We start from the raw sequence: 20,596 nt of genomic DNA, 5'->3' as shown, positions 1-20,596 counted from the left end.
GTGGTTTAGTGAAGATAATTTGAAATTACCTTTGAGGTACGTAAGAGTGAGAGAAAAATTAGTAATTTTTTTTTTGGAGGGGGATTAAGGAGAATTTGGTTGTGTTAGCCAGCTGAAGCATTTTTGGGTTATGGTGTATAGTTTGCGAAGGCCACCAGCTGTGCAAATGACAGTGGAGCTTGCTGGGAGGAAGACTGGAGATCATTAATAAATGTTAAAATGTAGTGAGCCAAGGATAGAGCCTTGTGGGACACCAATATACACCAATATATATAGGAAAGAAAGGGAGTAAGTGGACAGACATTTAACTGACTGATATCTATTAGGTAGGTAGCTGGGAAACCAGTTGAGTAGTGTGAGACAGCCCCAGGGAAGCCATCTTTGAGAGTAGTTTCCAGTGAGTCACTGTGTCCAAGGCCTTGTAATGGTCTAAGGAGAGGCTAATATATTGTTATCTCTGGCCTTAAGTGTCCAGAAAAGCTAAGAGGGAGGTTGTGCTGTACTTTGGCCTGAATCGGTGCTCTGTAGGGATAAGCAGATTTTCCTGAAGTAGATAAAGTAAAAGTTTTTTTTATGCACTTTTCTAATGTCTTAGACAGACTAGTGATATAGAAAGGGAGGAACAGAATAGCGATAGGGCTAAAGTTGGTAATGTCAGTTGAGATTCCACCTTTATGAAGTGAAATTATGTGAATTTTTTTTTTCAGGGTAGTGGGACAGAACATTCTTTAATGGAACAATTTATTAAAATAGAGACAGAATATGCAAGAGGTAAATAAGGTTGAGACAGGTTTTAATGAGAAAGGACGACTGCAATGAGAAATTGTAATGGATGGGAACGGGTTTGGAAGAGTTATGGATGAGAGAAGCTGTGGGCTCAATGAAATGAGTTGTATTTTGCAGCAGTCTCCAAGGGAAGAAGAGTTGCCTGTGTAAAGGTTATGGAACGAGTGAGCTCTAGGGTGTAGGATTTTATTTACTGTAACCCAGCACTTTTAGGGGTTATATTTTTGGTTATTATGAAGGTCTAAATAACATTGCTTTCTATCATTTACATTTTTTTCTGTTTTGGATGTATTTGTAGTATTTTAGATTAGCAGGAGGTTTATGATTTTGCCATTGTGTCCAGGCCTCATCTCTTTTTTGCATCAAAGTTCTGGTGTAAGAGTATAGCAAGGATGTGCTGTTAGTTTTTAATCTTCTTCTCCTTATGGGGGCAAGACTATTAAGAGTGTCTAAGAATGCAGTATTGAATCTATGGACAGTGTCATCTATTAGTAGAGTAAAAAGAGGCATCTAGTTAAAGAGTTGTGAGAATGTCATTAAATATATCAATGGGTTGTATCTGGTAAGATTATGAGGTTCCTTGTAGGAGTATTGTTTGGTAAGATGGGTAGGATATCTCAGAACAATGGTAGGATGATGGCCACTGAAGGAGTTGGGTAGAATATGAACAGTAATCATCTGGATGTGAGACTAAGATCTAGTCAATAGTAGAGCCAGTGTTTCTAGTTTTATTAAAGCGAGTATGGGAGGTTATAAGTTGGGTCAAGTTGAAGAGGTTTATACTAGCAGGGTTGGTTTTGTAAGGTATATTTTAACAGGGTATATTAGACATTAAATGTCTGGTGGAGGATATCTTCTAGAATGGAGATGTTGCTCCAGGTGTAAAATAGAGGACAAAAACACATAATTTTTTATGGTAATTTAACCTTTGTATGGAAAAAATTAATTTAGATTTATGGAATTTTTGGTGAAATTGTGAGAAAGTTTGACAGAGTTAGAATACAATATGATCCCATTTCTAGTTTTTTTTTTTTTTTTGTCAGATCTTAAGATATTATAGCCTGGGGGAAGAATTTCAGAGTCTTTTAGCTGTGGTTTGATACATGTTTTTGTTACAGTAATGATATTGGGAGAATACAGGCTGATCCAAGACTGAAATTAAATTATTTTAATTAGCATGCTGTGGATATTTAAAGAAACAATGTTTGGAGGGTATAGAAGTATGAGTTGGACAGGAGGAGATAAAGATATTGATGAAGTGCTGATGTATATAACCACATATAATGATATGTAAGACTAGTTTGGTGTTTATTTTGATGCGGTAGTAAGTATTTTGCATTTCATCTGAAATGGATGATGGATCAGGCTAAGCATTTTATGTTTAATGTAGTATTAAGATGATATAGCGGATAGGTTTGCAGTGATTATGACATTAGAGGATTTAGTGGTCATGATGAGGATCACTGAAGGTGGTAATTTGGACAGTGGGAGGGGGAATAGGAACATGCTAGCATATGATATAATATGATATGATATGGGATAAGAGAAACAAAGTAAGTATACTGAGACAAATTAAGCTCAAGCTGTGGATGTACAAATTCAGCTGGATGAGAATTATATGTTTGCAAATATAATAAGCAATGAAAACAGTGGGATTAATAAGGCTAATGGCATTCCTTTGTGACAACTGATAAAGCAGGTATTATTGAATCAGGCGTTAGAGATTCTTCAGACCTGGTCAGAAATTATATACTTATAATTGGAGATTCGATTATTAGAGGAACCGATACTTATATTTGCAGAGGTAGTGAACATTGAATAGTGTTATGCTTGCCAGGAGTAAAAATACAGAATCTGAGAATGACCTTAGAACACCACAGTGTAAGGAAGTATGGATCTGTTTTTATTCATGTTGGTACAAATGATCTAATAGTCTCTGTCTGTTAGTAGGGAACTTCCATCTTAGCATAATTTGTACAGGTGTTAAGATGTATTTGTCACAAGTCACATATAACAAGGAGAGTTAGGTTATTGTGAATGAAAGGATTTTTGGCTAAATACCTGCATGAAAAAATGGCGGTTTTGCCAGGTTGAAAATTTAACAGTTCACAGATCACAACATTTGCTATATCTCTGATAGTTGTTAATGCTAGGATATTAGTAATAAAGTTTTTTATTGGAAAATCTACTATGATCCCACAGGTTTGATGATGTTATTCCTTGTGAAATGCAGTTAAAAAGCAATGACTGCAAACCAGTTCTGTCATGGTATGAATATTTTTACTGTAACAGGCCTTCTAACAAAAAAAAAATCGGGTAGAGGTATTACGACACACATTAAAGATTATGAGACCTACAGAGCCAGATCATGGTAAAATGGGGCCCCAGGCAGAGTAGTTTATCAGGGGTCTCACCACCCCCTAGGCTCCCTATCCCTGCAACCAAGCCCCCCAGGCGATTAGCACCTCCCCCAAGTAACCATTCTAGTATTCCACTTACTTGGCTGTCTTTCCCCAGTTGCCATAAACACTGTTCAAACCTGTCAGTGTACATACTATATTCTTCTTTACTTCTACAATGATTACAGATATTTGAATTTAATTTTAAACTTTTATTTCAAAATTTATAGCACAAATATTGATTGCCACTGTCTAAACAAGACAATGCAGTGTCACAATTAAAACAGACTTGGCATGAGCAACAGTAAACTTCTCTGGCCTTGAAACTCATGTTCATAGAAAATGCATCTGACCAGTGGCAGATTAAGTGTACCTTTTGGGCTGTTTTCAAAATATAACCCCCCTGCACACAAGTATTAATGTGTGCATACATGTGTTTTTTTAATTCACCTTCCTGATTTTATTCATTGTTATTCCTTGTTTAATACAGCACCACTTGGAGTGCATTTTAAAATTGCAGTTTTTAACATTTTTCCAATAAGCAAAAATGTATGATCCAATAATGAAAAAACTACCCATTTTCAGAACATTTCAACCATAAATGGCCACTCAAACTGCTGTCATTACTATCCATCACCATCAGTAAATATGCAAATCTCTCCTGAAGTAAAACTTATTTGAATAATTCCATTTTAAAGAGAGCTATTCTGCCAAATAACTTTACATTTCATTGCTTCATCTACAAATTCAGTGACTAATGCCTTGAAGAATAAATGGCCTGTGTTACATAAAAATAAATAAATAAATTGTTTCAACAATCAGCCTACTTGCTGTGGGAAGAGAGGCCACAGCCTTCTGCACCAAAAACAAGTATCTGTTGCATGGCTGACACTGAATAACACAACTCTGAAACTCTGTGACTGAAAATGCAATCCTTTGTGATTTACAGACAAAAAAGAAATACAGTTAAAGGAGACCTGGTCTGGCAGTCTGTGTGGAGGTTTAAGGCACCTGTTCGCCAATAATTAAGAGCAGGGTTTGACTCTGAGCAAAGTCACTTAACTACGCACACATGCACACACTCCTGAATCCCATTTGTGGGCAATAGCTTGATCTCCCTCTTCCTCCTTATCCTCAGTTTCCCCTGCTTGCTTTTTGCTGTGCATTTATAATAATTTAATCATGGTTCTTCGTATGAGGCTTGCATTATACAAGCTTGTCTAGGACGTGCTATGTCCTAATATTAAGGTTTCTGGGTGGTTTGCTTGGGGTGCTGCTGTCTCCTGTTAGGTCCTAATGTTAGTTGGGTTTGTGTAATGGAACAGAATAGAAGGCACAGTTTATTTCTACTTTTTTATTTATTTTTTCTTACAGGAGCCAACATGGCCCTAGACAACTGTCTAGGTCATCTAGTGCTATATCTGGCTCTGGATACCTGTGATATTTACACGTTCATTGATAACACTTATACTGTAGATTGTGTAATTGAGACAATAAAAGCAATCCTAGACCATATACCAATTTTGGAGTGTATATATCACCAAAGTCAAATGCTGATGACCTAGAGGAATTCGTATATGTCTTGCATGAAACATTGGAGGGAAGAATAATAGTGGCTGGGGACTTGCACTTATTAGAAGCAGAATGATATAATCTATTGATTTAACAACGTTATTTACAACTTGTGTTCAGCAACAAAAGTTGTTTACGATTGCAAAAAGCCTATTAGGGAACAAAGTAAACTAGACATTGTTTGTATTTCTAAAGAAATGACTGTTATATCATCTTAGGTTTTACCACTGCTAATGTGCAGTGATCATGGAGTTATAAAGGGTAAATTGTTGCTAGATAATTCTGCCAAATTGGAATCTAAACCAATGCACAGAAGATTAATAACAGATTATATGAAAAAAACAGTCACTATGTAAAACTAAATTAGCATGATACATTCAGTAAAAAAATTGCTGAAGGAGAGTTGCAAGTTTTGAAAGAGAAATTGTACGAATGCAAAAAAAAAAAAAAATTAGCATCGGTATCTAGACACACAACATTGGGAGGATATGGATATATGTTCATAAGAATAACTTACCTGATAAAGGTGAGACACAAAAAATACGAAATTGAAAATACATCAAACTATAACTTTAAAAACTAAAATAAATAAGCTCGACAGACAAATTAAATATAGTGTAAAGATAAGATTAAAGACAAATTTTGAAGAAAATTTCTTTAACGGTTTTGAGCATAATAGGAAACCATTCTATAGATACATAAGATATTGTAGGACTAAAGACATGCAAATTGATAAACTGTGTAGATTCTAATATTTATTCTCAGACACAACAGATTATAGACATATTTACAAAATCTTATGGAAACCACTTTGGTTGTACAAAGGGAAAGAAAATTGCTCCAAGAATATCCAGGCAACCTCAGATACTGAAATTGAACTATATTATATTGAAAAAGAACTATACAAACTGGACCCAAACAGTGCACAGGGAGGAGACTGAATTAGCAATAATGACCTGAGAGCACTTCAGTATGAACTTAGTACCATTTTCTCTGTTATTTACTATGTTCATTTAAATATGGGGAGATTATTCAAGATTGGAGTCATGCACTTGTTAAACCTACCTTTAAGGGAAAGGGGGGTAGGGTTTGGATAAACCCAGAGCATACAGACCCATAAGTTTGCTTCCACATTGTAGAAAAATAGTAGACAATGTTATTTTGGATAAATTGTCAGAATTGGAAAGGTTGGGACATGAAACCATATACCAGTATACATATATTGAAAATAGATATAAATGAAAAATTGAGTTGTGATGTAATTTCTATAGACTTAACTTCAGCATTTGATAGTCCTACAGAAAGATCAGATCAATAAATTAGAAAACTAAGTATTGATGTACTTGTGATAAGATGGATAGCTACATGGCTTATAAACAGAACATGGGAAGGATCATACAGCAATTGGATAGGTGAAATTTTAGGGTACATTAGGGTGCCCTCAGGGCTCTGTCCTAGGCCCATAGTTGTTCAGGTTGTATCTTTCATATCTATATTTTTCATCTGAGTTGTTCTATAGTTTGTATGCAGATTACTTGAAAATGGGTAAATTAATTGCATGTGTTACAGATGGGGCATGTCTGAAAAAGAACTTGACTAAACTGGCCATTTATCTGGGCACAGGAGAATAATATGCTGATAAATACGTCAAAAACTAAGGATATGAGATTTGAGAGACATAGATTGAAAGGTGAATATTTACTGCAGTACACAGTAAATTCATTTAAGGATATGGGTATATGGGTAGATCCAGATGAGTTTTTTCTTATATCAACCAATTGGTTAAGGATAATTATAGAACTATAGGTTGTATAAAAATGATAAAATCTAGTAAATCAAAAACAAACAAATCATTGTTTGTTAGTTACATTAGACCTAAACTTGAGTGTGGAATAAAAATATGGAAACCTTATAAGAAAACAAGCATGAGTAAATTGGAAAGAGTACAGCGGAGACATAACAAAGAACACTCACAGATGTGAAAATTTAAGTTGTCATGAAAGACTTGATATCTGAACTTGGGCAGTGTCTCATATATGTATAACAGAAGACTTTAATCAGGTATATAGGGCATTCAGAGACAAATACCTCTGTGAATGTTTGGGGTTATCAAAAAGTAGCAGAGAATCATCAGGCAACCTATACAGAATATTATATAGGAATGAGAAATGTACTAACTGGTTCTTTAAGAGAACAGCTGATGTCTGGAATAGACTATCAAATTACATTAAAGCAAACACTAGTTCAGATATTTTTAAGAAAAACCTGGACACTTAATATGGGTGTAATTGTTATTGGTATATTTCATAGAGCGGGAAATGTTAATAAACTAAAAACAAAAAACATACTTGTTCCAGTTCAGAGCACTTCATTAACTAATCAATTGAGTGCTTTCATTCCAAATCACTGCAGAACTTCATCAGAATAAAGAGATGTTACTGCATCCCAGTTAAATAACCATTAAATTGGTAAATAAGCCATTGAACAGTTTTCCAATTACCATAAACATAATACAGTAGTAGTAAATTGCATCCTACCATATCTCTCACAATATACTGGAAATAAAATCAAAATACTGAAAGAAAATTTAAAAAAAGATTGTGTAAAACAAATCTTGAAACAAGTGTGTTTTTTTTTTTTTATATTTTGGTATATTGGCAGGCTAGAAGGGCATTATTATCTGCGCCTGAAATAGTTGTATGGATGTATTTTTGTATGGGTGTAACTGTGTAGGTGAGTGGAGATGTGGCTGGACAGTAAAACAAAGAGTGTAGTAAGAAAGGGTTAGCTTTAAGGAGAGCAAGAGATAACAAACAATGCCCTCAAGGACTGGTTCTAAGGCATGAGTTAATTCATTGAAATGCATTTGTCTCTGACTTCACAAAGTGGCATATAAAACTGTATAACTCTGAATATCATAAAAAGTAATGGTATTTAATGGAGGTTTAATCCTGGGAGGGACATGAAGTGGATAGGAGTATGACATAAGAGGAAGCAGCCCCACCTCAACCACTCCAAGGTCATGCTGATGCAAATAGGGAAAAAGAAACCAGGGATTCCATATGCACTTCTGGTCAGGGAGTGGGTGTCAGTCTCAGGAACTAAAGGCAAATGGACATGGGGTTATTACTTCAGAAAGCATGAACAATCCAGCTTAGTACACATGTCAAGAAAAAGTGCAAATCTGTTATTGGGTACATATTTAATGACATAGAAGATGGGGTGGAACCACATATGGAGTGCTGTACACATTTCTGTAGACCTGACTGGTAGAAACAGGTCACTATGCTAAATGTGGTACAAACGAAGGCAGTCAGAACGGTGAGTGAGAGACAGCATGCCACATATAAAGAGGTTTACTGGACTTTGTTTGGCTTTATGGGAGAAATGTGAGGCATGTGATGTGGTTGCTTATAGTAATAACAAGAAGCTGTGATAGGACTGGGCTGTAAAGAAAGAACAGGATATAAGTCATGCCCACCAGATGAAGGGCATTCAGTTATTAATGGTGAAATGATGGAAGACAGTTGGAATCATTTATCAAAATGGTACTAGAGGCCAAAATAGTAGGGATATTTGAAAAAATGCCAGGCATATTTGGAATGAGAGAAGGGAGAAGCAGAAGCTGATGCCTTATGCTAGCTTGAATACTTGCACAGCTTGAGCTGTGCCAGCTTATTGTCTCCTTCTGCCTGTAATTTGTTCTGCCTGCATTTCATGACACAGCATAATAAACATGACATTGGTGGAAAATGATTTAGTAGCCAGCTACAGGGTCTTAAATGGGAGCCTCTTTGGTAAAGAGAAATTATTTTTTTCTTCATTAGAGGTAATGCCAATAGCCAGTGAGAGGAGGCATTCAGCTAGTAACAGTGGAGTGTCATCTGGGGTGGCATTTCTTAGTAGCACATCTTGTTTGAGACTGACTAGGACTAAATCATTTACTGAGACCATCCATCTTGGGATGATGGAGAGGAAAGGGAGGAAATGAAGTGAGTTGGAGTTCTTATGTGTAGCAAGTGATTTAGTCCTTGCTTAAAACAAGCTGGGCTATATAATAAGAATGTTTTTACATCCTGAAAGTCAATTGCCTCATGTATACAAACTTGCTTTTATTTCCTAGTTTACTGAATCTCTCTAATCATTCATTCATTCACTGAAAATCTGCTTCATCCATTTCAGGGTCACAGGGGAGCCAAAGCTCATCCCAGTACGGAGTGGGCACAAGGTAAAAGAACTCATTTTAAATGGAGTGTCAAGCCTTTGTACGATGCACACATATTCATTCTCAGATAGCAGACATTTTGGAGAAATACCTATTTACCAGTAGCATACCTTTTAGATGTGACAGGGAGCTCTAACACTTAACAAAAACCCAAGAAGACAGTGGGAAGATGTCCAGGCTTCATAAAGAATATACTTCAGCCAAGAACAGAACTAGAAAAACAAGCTCTGTAAGGCAGCAATGCTAACTTCTACATCTCTTTGCAATCTCCTTCTGCAGATAACAGTAAACCTTTTTCTTCAGATATTCCCTTGACAAGTCCAGAGTTAATAACTGGCACATCCATTAATTGTTAAGCTCTTTCGCTAACTTTACTAAGAGGTCAACAGATTAACTCCTGAAGGATATGCTTTTTCTATAGGAGGAAGACTGCAGATGGAAGATTAGTTGACTTGAAATCGCATTACAACTGGTGGGTGGAAATGTTGAATCTCAGAGCATGCAGTAAGGGAGTTTCTGTGGGGAATTCCACCTTTGTGTCAAGACAAAGGAGTGGTCACAAGGTACATCAGTCATTGTCTCCATGTCTTCGGTCTTTGAAGGTTTGGGGTACTCATAAATTCTGAAACAATAGTCAGTTTTTTGTAATGGTTCTCATGATGGGGGTATTCATTTGGTGGAAGTCCCCATGCTGTGGGATCATGGAGGACCCAGTTGACTTGAAATTACTCCCAACAATGATAAAATCTATTTTAGGAAGACATCAAGGGAAATAAGGCACTACAGCCATATGAGAGTGGCATGAAATGATCAGAAAATTTAGGAACGCACTAAAGTTCTAACATCAAATAGCTATTATTCCACATTTTTCCAGTGGAGTGCAACATGATTGGATGTTCTGCTTCATTTGGAATATGTGCCAAGCAGAGTTTCTCTGTGTCTCTCTATGTCTCTCTGTGTGTCTCTCTCAATTTCTCCAAGTCTTTAGAGTTTTTAATATCATGATGGGAATGGACCCCATTCCTAAGTCAAAGTGTGATTAAAGTTCATGAAATAAGTATTGTTTCAGTCTTTGATGTTAGCCAGAAGGGCTCTTTGCAGCACCCACAATATGCCCAGTAATGACTCCTTATGCAATTAATTTGGAGTTACATATATTGGTAACATATCTAAGTATGATGGTAAATTTTAAAAGACCCATTGCTCCTATTACTACTGGAACTATCTGGGTATCTTTCTTCCACAGTGTCCTTGTTTCTGCCTGCAAATCCTGGTATTTTATGACTTTGTGTCTCTCTGTATGTAAGATGGTGTAGCAATTTCAGTAATCAATAATATTTTTGTCTTCTTTTCAAGCACTACTATATCTGGTTTTCTCACACCTATTTTTTGAACTGATGGTAATGGATGACCCCATGTGATATAAACTTCTTAAATTTCTAAGCTACTTCAATGCCATAATGTTTGAAAAATCCCCAATGCAGCAGTCTTGCCACATTATTATGTCTTTCAGTATACAATCCTTCTGCCATTAATATACATCAACCAGCAACTAGATGTGCAACTGTTTCTAATTGTGTTTTACAAAACCTACATTTGTCTGTTTCTCCCACATGTTAAATGGATTTTGTAAACTGTGTACGTAGTCCACTTTCTTTGGCTGCCAATATCTACCTTTCATCTTTTGGTTTAAATTTACCTCTGCTTAATGATTCCTGTGTTTGATCCTGATCAACATGAGGTTATTTCAAGAGTTTTCTATACTTGCAACTATATTTATGCATTTTCTACATTTCTTGCCTTCTCATCTTGTCCTTGAACTTATATTCTTTCTTTTGTTTTTTAGCACATTCAGTTGCTGCCTGATTTTTATCTACTTCTGGTCTGATTTCCATTCTTGCCTGATGCCGATATGCTTCTGCTAAACTAAGCAGGGAAGTCATCTTAGACTTATTCTCCTTGTGTTTCAAAATTTTCATTAATTTGGGTTTTGTGAGGTCAGCAGATATATATATATGCAGACCCACGATTGCAAATCTATACATGTAATCAATTTTGAGGAAGCCCATTCCTCCTTCAGAACTGGGAATATATAGTCTTGGTATGTCCTTCAGAACTGGGAATATATAGTCTTGGTATGCCCTTCAGAACTGGGAATATATAGTCTTGGTATGCTCTGATTTTTATAAATCATTTGATGAGCATGAAGCATCCTTCTTGTTTTTTTATCCAATCTATCAAACACCTTTTGGGGCCAATCAGTCACGCCAAACCTATAAGTTAGGAAAGGAAGAGCAAATTGGTTTATAGCTTGAACTTCGTTCCTAGATGTCAGTGCTGTTTTCAGTATTAATTTGTCTTCTAAAATATTCCTTACTAAGTTTTATTCACATTTGTTCATGTTTTATTGTTCCTTCATATACTCCCTCTTGCTCAAGTTCTTTTATATCACATTCCTGTCCCAAACTGATGTTTTTCTTGAGCTTTTCTTTTTTAAAGCCTGCCTTTGCACATTTATCAAGACCAAATGACATTCTTATATCAACTGAAAAAGTTTTGACCACTTACAATTTTTCCTTTCAGTTCCTCATCCGATGAACTGCATAGTTTCAAATCTACAAACAGAAGATAAGAAGTCTTTACACTTTGTTGTTTTCTTTGAGCCAAATTGTAGCAATGACCTAATCTGTTAAGTAGACAGCTTAATGGGTTAAGGGCAAGACAAAAGAGCAGCAGTGACAAGTCTCCCTGAAATATCCCCCTTTGAAATGTTATCTCTGGAATAATAATTTGTCCTTTATTGTGGCTTAACTGCAAAGTGGTTTACTACTGTTTCATGATTGCTGTAATGTAATTGATCAGTTTAAGGTGACTCTCATACAATTTAAGCACTTTTTTTGTCCATGAATGTGGGATACTGTCAAATGCATTTTTTGTAGTCTGTCCATGCCATACTTGGATTCTTACCCTTTTCACATTTCTCCATTATGACTTTAACATCTAATGATCATTTGTTCTGTATGACTTTTTTATTACTCTTCTGTTCCATTGCCATGGTTGAATTTTCTTCTTAATGACTATAAACTCTGTCAGCATCAGTTCCAGTGTATAATTTATACGTCATCGGAAGGCAAGTTACTGGCCTATAGTTTTTAGGATATCTTGTAGCTTTGCTCTTAAGTAGGAGTATTGTTTTTTCCTGTTAACCAGGGTAGCATCTGTTCAAGGTGTGAATATAAATAGTTCTTACATATGGTTAAATCTTCATTTAAAGATGTTAATACTTTTAATCAGAAATTAGGTACTGCATCTGGGCCTGGGGTTTTCCAGTTAGGAACTTTTCTTAACTTTGTTTCAATTTCTTTGGCCATGGCTTCATCCCACTGCGTATCCTATACTTTTGAACTTATTCTTTCTTTGAATTTTTCTTTCCATTTAGCATCCCTATTATGGTCCACTGGATCCTCATAGATATGTCTTCAAAATGTATCTATTTCTTCTTTTTTTGATGGTGTTTCAATCTATTTTTTCTTGTTTCCCAATTCCCTATAAAACATTTTGGGGTCATCAATTAATTGCTTATTTTGTATTTTTCCTTTATATTTATCTGCATATCTTCTAACTTTTTCTGCCTGTGCAGATATTTTAGTTTATTTGTGATAGTGCGCAATGAATCCTGATCTGTTCTGATACTGTGCATTGCTTTTATCATGTATATCTTTCTGAGAATTCTTGTTGATCTGTTCCCTTTTCTGTACTCTTCTGTGACACTTCTTGTCTTAATTGCTTTATAATTTTCTCTATTCAGTACTTCCATGATGGCATTTGAATTCTCCCCTTCCTTTCCCTTACTACTTTGTGTTTTTGTGATAAGATCTTATCTGCTATTAATTTAGCTGCACAATAATATATCCTATTTACTTCAGTTATATCGCACAAATCTATAAGGACAGTCCTAATTACTGTGTTCATTTATTTTATCAAACTTCTAATGTTTTGGGTTTTATTGACTTTCTGTAGTCTATATTTTCATTGATCTTAATATGTCTGTCCATCTCTATTAAATCAAACAATTCTTCTCTTAGATCATTTTCTTCTAAACTGAGGGCACATTCTTTGTTCTCTGTTTCCTACGGGCATTCTGTAGAAAGGTCCAGAGCATCTTTCTTTGCCACATTATCTTTGGGTCCATCCTGTGTCATCCATTGCTCTTTCAGATGGAACTCACTGGCCTATCACTCCATAGCATTGGCTGCATCAGAGTTGCCCCAGATTCCTATTCCTTCTCTTACTGTGCAACTCCAAATGAACATTTGTACTGGTTTCCTGTGGAAGGCTCCAAAGAATCTCCATCTGGCAACTGATCTAATGTTTCCTTAATGTGTGGATCCATTGCTCTATCCTGCTGTGATGTTTTCTGAGTTAGATTTTCTACACTAATTCCTTCAATTTGCAGGTAATCCATAACCTCAGTTTCTATTTCTTTAACTTCTCCATTACTATTGTTCTTTTCTACTTTTCTTCTTTGTTTTCCTATTTGTTGTATTGCAAAATTGTCCATGTCTGGATGCCTTTACCTATATTTCTCTTCAAATATCTTTGGTGCTGCTCTTTTTGTACTGATTAGTTTTGCTTCCTCCTTTGCATAAATATTACATCATATTAAATCTCTTTTTCTTTCCTATGTCCCTATTTCCTCTTCAGATGTCTCTTGATCCTTTTGTTTCTCCTTTCTTTTGGGGACTCATTGTTCCATCATGCTGTGATGTAACCTGTGTTAGATTTTCTCCACTAAATCCTTCACGTCACAAGTATTCCATAACTTCAACTTCTGTTTTTTAACTTCTACTTAACTAATCTTCTATTCTACATTCCCTCTTTGTGGTCTTACTTTTTTATTGTGAAATTTTCCATATCTGGATGCCCTTGCCTGTATTTTTCCTTGAATATCTTTGGGGCTGTCTTTTTGTTTGGATTATTTTGGCTTTCTCCTTTGCATAAATATAGCACCATATCAGATCTCTCTTTCTTTCCCATGTCCATATTTCTTTTTTTATACCTTTCAAAAGTCTCTAGATTTTGTTTTTTTATATTACTATACAGAATTATTTATTATTTATCTATGTAAAAGGCAATATATGTAAGTAAAGACATCTCAGATGCATGTAGTTGCATAACCTGAGTAAGACGTTGTGAGTTAAGTTACATATGTACATACTTAACAATAATCATACATAATATAATGTATATCAATAATAATATAATTATAACAAAGCATTGTGCACATAATACCTATGTATGTGCATTCTACATTTAAATATCATTATTGCCATGTTTAACATAAGTTACACATATTATATTGGGCTTCTATAGTAATTATTGCCATGTTTAACATAATTTACACACATTATATTGGGCTTCTACAGCAAGCAGTAATGATACACTTGTTGCACTAAATATATTTAGTATAGTCATTTGCATTTATTGTCACACTCCTAATCTAAATGTTGTGACAAATGACATTCTGACTTCCTCTGTAAAAAGCATCTGTAAACTGGATTAGAATTCTACATCACCTGTCCGTATATCTCTAAACACTTTAATTTCACCTTGTGCCACAGGGAAAGCAAGCTGGCAGGTGCATTTTCTTCACTGAGTACTATCTAGACTGTTGAAGGCCACGTAACAGCACCAGGCTAGTTTCCGCTATAAAAGGCAGCCCAAACCAAAATGTTTCTTTCTCTTTCTTTCTTTCTCTCTCTCTCTTTCTTTCTCTCTCTCTCTTCTCTCTCTCTCTCTTTCTCCATGTTCATGCACTGCTAAGGCTGAGATCTGGCAGTAGCAGCAGCACCAACACATTGAATTAAAGCCTGTTTGCACATACAGGTTAATGATGGCTGCAGCAACCCCTAACATTTTTTTCTAAGTGTAATTGTGGCTGTAATCCAAAGAGTTTTGGATTTCAGGGCAAATGGCTACACTGATTGTACACAATTGCTTTATAGGTTCCTGAATAGCTATGCCATGTTTGATTGATTAATTATCATGTAATTCATCTGTTTATACTTTCATTAGCATTTCCTGCCATTTAACCTTGTTTTGAGTGTCTACCCTAAGCATACCTCTCAACTGTCCATATTTTTGCAGAATGTCCAGATTTTTGCCCATGAGTTTTCATCTGTTTCTCTTAAAAACTGTGGTTTCCTTGCAAATCACTGGCAAATAATTGAGGGCTGAAGTCAGAAAATAATGGCAGACATTTGAGTTTCAGACTTCATATCCTTCAGAAAATTCATGCTAATACAAACTCTATTATGCTATCAACTTTATAAGTTTGTAAGAGCAATATTTATTTATTTATTTACATTTGTTGACTGGGAGTGTCCAACTGGACGTAGGTCCATTTTCAGTGGAGGCCCGGGGAGAAAAGCTCCACAGTTAAAATATACAGACAGTAGTTGCACTGGATTTGCATAGCAATTAACAATTTGATCAACATAGCAATTAACAATTACAAACATAGCTACAGATGAACATAGTACATCAGTAGACAACTAGAATCTTTATCATCTGCGAAGTGCATAACAGACATTAACAATTGTTACAATAAGAAGTTCCTGCTATGTAAGTAGTTAGGCTTATAAGCATATTTAGAAAGTGTGCCTATTTTTGGGCCTTTGCCCTCCCCCCCATTATTTGGGGCTTTGTCCAGATTTCTTGTTGTGAGAGATTGAGAAGTATGATTCTAAGTATAGAGTTGTTTAATATATATCAAATAATGTGCTATTGTTTGCACAATGTGCCACTCCATGTACACGATAGCTGCTTTTAGTGTTGCTGTTTATAAATCTGGCCCAAGGTTTCATAATCACCTAACACTGACTGACCTGTTCAATGCCCTACTACACAACTGGCCCATTCATTTGATCAAGCATGGGGTCCAGGCATTATCTAACTAGGTGAGACTCCTATGACCTCTTTATATCTACCCAGGAAGCTTAATGAGCCCATTCATTCGTCCATGGCAAGAGTGAGGTGGTGATGTGTGGGTCAGATCCAGGTCTGACAAAGTAGCTTACCTTCCTATTTGAGCTTCTAAGCCCATCAGTGACTTGCTTGAGCTCCACTCTGTACTGACTTCTAAGGAAAGTATGTCTATACACACAGACATTGCCAGCCAGTGGGCTTGAACCGGGTAACTGTGCTTCACGGATCTTTGCTCCACAGATGCAATGGTCATTGTTTCCACTGGGTGTAACTCAAGTGATCAACAAAAGCCACTCACCTCTCTCCCAAAAATGAATAAGATGACAGAGGTCACCAACTCCCATCTTCTCCTGCACGGATCTTTCAATGCTCAAGTCGCTAATAAAACTCATGTCATCTGAGTCGGTATCAGGGCTCTGTCCTTCTCCACCACAAATTTATGCCAAAAAGAGTCATATTTCTGACTACAACATTTTTGTTATCACAAATCTGAACTCCATCTCCTGTAAGTTATACTTGATCTAGGACTGGCAAGTCAGGGCTATACATTAATTGTATTTCCTATGTTTCTCTCCTGCAGCCATGTTTATGTAATGATGGTGCTATCTGGTGTATTCATATGTGAAGCCTATCTGTACTTTTCCAATTTCCTTACAGTTTCTGTAATTCATATACAACCTCCTAATTCATAAATCTCTATTACTCTGCCTTATACCTACTACTCCAGTAAACCACATAGAATATGATGACATCTTTAAGGTAAAGGCAGGAATTCATATTCCCTCAAGACTGTCCCACCTATTTATTATTTCTTATATTTTCCAGCCAAAAGGTCTGATCATCTTTGAAACCAAGATCTCCTTTTCCTGCAAAGAACAAAATAAAAGACCTAATACAACGACATTGGCACATATTGAAGACCGATAGGTTTTTGGATACATTAATAGACTCACAGTGTTCTTTTGGCTATAGGAGAGGGAAGACCATAGGTGAAAGTTTAGCTAATTTTAAGAAGAGTCACAAAAAAGATAGAGACAACCAAGCCTGTAAAATAATGGGCAGCACATATTGTAGATATTGTGTTCACTGTAAGGTTGTCTCTAAAACCAAGTCATTTACGTCTATAAATACACCCAAGGAATATAATATTAGAAATTTGATCACATGCAGTAGCGAATGGGTGGTTTATATGGCAGTGTGCCAATGTGGGGCTTTTTATGTGGGGCAGACCTCTTTATCTTTTTGACAGAGAATAGCATTACATATAAGCGATATCAATTGTAAAAGAGTATGGAGTGCCCTGTACAAACACACTCAAATGCATGTAGGAGCACACTATTTTTCTGGGTATCGATCAGGTAGTAGGGGAAAATTTAACGTTGATCAGTAAACCTAGGATACTAACAGAAAAAGGAGATGGATTGTGTATTTAGTAGCTTTATTTAAACCAGGTCTAAATGACCATTGGTAAGGTTATCCATGGCATAACATGTGTATGTCTGAGCTAGTTGAATTAACAATGTATCTAGGCAGTTGTATGTAATATGGTACCTACAGTTTTTAGTGTAGTATGTGGTTTGGTGATTTTTGTGTTTAAAAATATCTCAATTGTTTTGTCAAGGAAAATAGTATCTTTAAATTAATGCTGATTGAAAGGGGTATAAATGTCACTGTTCCCTATTGGCAATACACACTGACGCCAGGGGGGCGAAACCTAGGTTTGTGTATTGTGTACTTTTTATTGTTTCATTGTGAGGCGGACATTAAACTTATGGCAGCTAACAGCCCTGTTCCTGTATGGAGTTCTTTTTGATGAACATGTTTTACACTCATTTTGGGTGTTTGTATGCTGGTTGGTGCTGGACGAGCACACATTTCACCAAGCACCTGTTTCTAGGTAGTGAATATATATATATATATATATATATATATATATATATATATATATATATATATATATATATATGTATATATATAAAACGTACATATGTATATTTTTGTTACAGTAAATGGTTTCTTTTTAGTGCAAATAAAACAAAATATATATTAACATATCTACACTGAGTTTGGAAAGCACAAGAAAAAATGTACATTTTATTTATATAAGGGGCATTTTCTTTCACTGTAATGTGCTTACAAAAAGTTCATAATTGAAAAGAGAAAAGGTTACACAATTTCAGCATGAAGTTACGTGTTTGTCTTTTACATTTAAAAAAATCTGAGTTTTATTATAGTCTTTTGCAGACTCCAAAATATTTCCCTTTAGTTCTTTTTTTTTTTTTTATTTTTTTTAAATAAGAAACATCAAACAGCTCCTGAAGTATATTCAATATAAATAAGTAGAAATGCAGGCCTGTTTGGATGCATCAGTTTGCAAAGTTCAAAAACTATTTGCTTTTTGTGAAGTATGGATATATGGTTTATCTTCAGAATAAGAAATACAATATTTGCCCAGAACACATCTACACCAAGTTGACATAACATCAGAATTAAAGACCATACATATTTTACATAAAGGTAACACATTCTGACACTGCAAATATGCCACTCCATAAATACTGACGATGGCAAAACATATTACAAATTCAACATACAGCTGTTTATAAAATCTTTAAGCTGGAATTACAATTTGTCTTCAATGCATATCAAAGTAAAAGATAATAAAATATTTGCTAGTAAATGTCAGAGTGTTTGAGATATTGACAAAGGACTTGTATTTTGACAGGCTGTAAACTGCCATAATTTACATATTATATAAAAGATAAGTATGTAAGTTTTGCTGATGGTGGGAAATGTAATGTCTTGAGCATATCTTTATTGCACTGTCTACGTCTAAAATTCTCGAATACCAAATTCCCCTACAAATGTGAACTTGGGAATGAGTGCGATCTTGGGTCCTAAAAGGGTGTGGACCCAAGAATGAGTGCTAACATGGGTCTTGCAGTGAAGCTACTTCAGGATCTTGATATTATGGTCTTCAGCACTTTGTCTTACAATTTTAGAGTCTCGGGATTATGGCTTTCAAGATTTTGGGCTTCAGTCTCTCTATCATCTATCATCTGTCTCTCTAGCATCTGTCTCTCTATCATCTGTCTCTCTCTAGTGGTCTCTCTATCTGTCTGTTTGTCTCTATCTATCTGTCTACTGATAAAATTGAAATACTATCCTTTTCTCTCTTTTCTGAGCTTAACTGTCATTACAACATGTGGATTATCTTCCAAGATGATGTTCTGAGTGTTAATCAACTGGCCACTGACAAACAGCAGGTTTTTCATATTTAATATTTAGTTTTTTATTTTTATTTATGCATTTCTGTAATGTGTTATGAAAAATGTTTGAATTATGTATCACTGTATTCAGAAGAAGATATAATTTACATCAAGCATTCAGATGTAAATAATTTGTGGGGACATATGTCTATTCTGTTGTTGCAATACAAAGATATTTCTGATTTAAAATAGGTAGTAGATTCTGAATATTTTTTTAATAGTTTCTAATGTCCAGTATTTTATTTTATTCTCTCTAGGGTGGATCCTCCGCAAAGGGAACAGCATTAAAAAATGGATCAGATGCAGATCTTGTTGTCTTCCTTAACTGCTTTAACAACTACAAAGATCAGAATGCAAACAGAAAGGAAATCCTAAATGAAGTAACAGCCATGCTAAAAAAATGTCAGGAAGAAAAACGCTTTGATGTAGACATTGTTCCCAATAAATGGCCTAATCCACGAGTTCTTAGCTTCAGCATAAAATCCAAAGAACTGTATGAATCAATTGAAATGGATGTCCTGCCAGCTTTTGATGCCTTAGGTACAGCAAAAATAAAAGAGGGACTGTGGGGCTAAAGGGATCAGAATGATTGAACTGTAAATTTAATTTCCAGACAGTCCATTTAAAAAAAGTGGTCACCAAACCTTGGAAAGTTAGTTTTTAAATCTTTCTGATTGTTGACTTCCTTATTGAGCTTTATAATCGCTTTTTGTAAAGAAACAGATATCACTATTTACACTATAGTCTGATAATGTGGTGGACTGATTTCATTCTGTCTTCTGTAAGCTTAAAAACTTTATAGGTCCTCAGAAGTTGAATTCCTGTAGAACAGCTGATTTAAGAACTCAATAATTATTGCTTTCTTTAAATAGTACTAGGCATGCATTACAGCTAATTGATGCCTATAGAACTTTCTATCAAAACTGAAGTATTTTTTATTTTCATGTCCTGTTACTGATTCTAACTACCATATTTTTAACAGCTGCTGCATTATAAATAAATGTACAGAGAAGTTTGAGGGAATATGAATAACTAAACTAAGTAAAATTTTGCATTAACGCCCATCAAGTCAAATGTGCATTTGATCAAATGCATTGGATTGTGGAGATGTGTGGCTTTGGGGATTGTTGGGGGGTGATTGTGTGTGTGAGTGTGTGAGTGTGAGCACATGTTAAAGAATATGTTGAGTGTACTAAAAGTGTTATGGAAAGAGTTTTTCTAAGGTCAGGTGCGGGGTGCAGGGCTGGGATTCGGACGGGGTATGGTTAGGGTTTGCGTTAGCCAGTATTGGTAAGGTGGAATGGAGGGGTGATAAGGTTAATGAATTAGTAGAGCGATGTGTTACTATTTTGATCGGT

At 35.5% G+C, this 20,596-nt stretch overlaps 1 protein-coding gene across 1 annotated transcript in view; it reads left to right on the top strand.

Annotated features, from left to right (window-relative positions):
- LOC122799328 (2'-5'-oligoadenylate synthase 3-like) overlaps positions 1-20,261 on the top strand; it is a 63,884-nt gene extending 43,623 nt beyond the window's left edge. The window contains exon 2 of the mRNA XM_044068307.1: positions 19,496-20,261. Coding sequence (XP_043924242.1) covers positions 19,496-19,813 — 318 coding nt within the window. The 3' untranslated portion in view covers positions 19,814-20,261. The remainder of the gene's footprint in view (positions 1-19,495) is intronic.
- The last annotated feature ends 335 nt before the right edge of the window (positions 20,262-20,596 follow it).

This window comes from Protopterus annectens, chromosome 4.part0 (assembly GCF_019279795.1).
Source record: "Protopterus annectens isolate FY-2018-M chromosome 4.part0, PAN1.0, whole genome shotgun sequence".
NCBI lineage: Eukaryota > Metazoa > Chordata > Ceratodontiformes > Protopteridae > Protopterus > Protopterus annectens.
The sequence above is the reverse complement of the archived record's forward strand: the minus strand, read 5'-3'. Positions and strand labels throughout refer to the sequence as shown.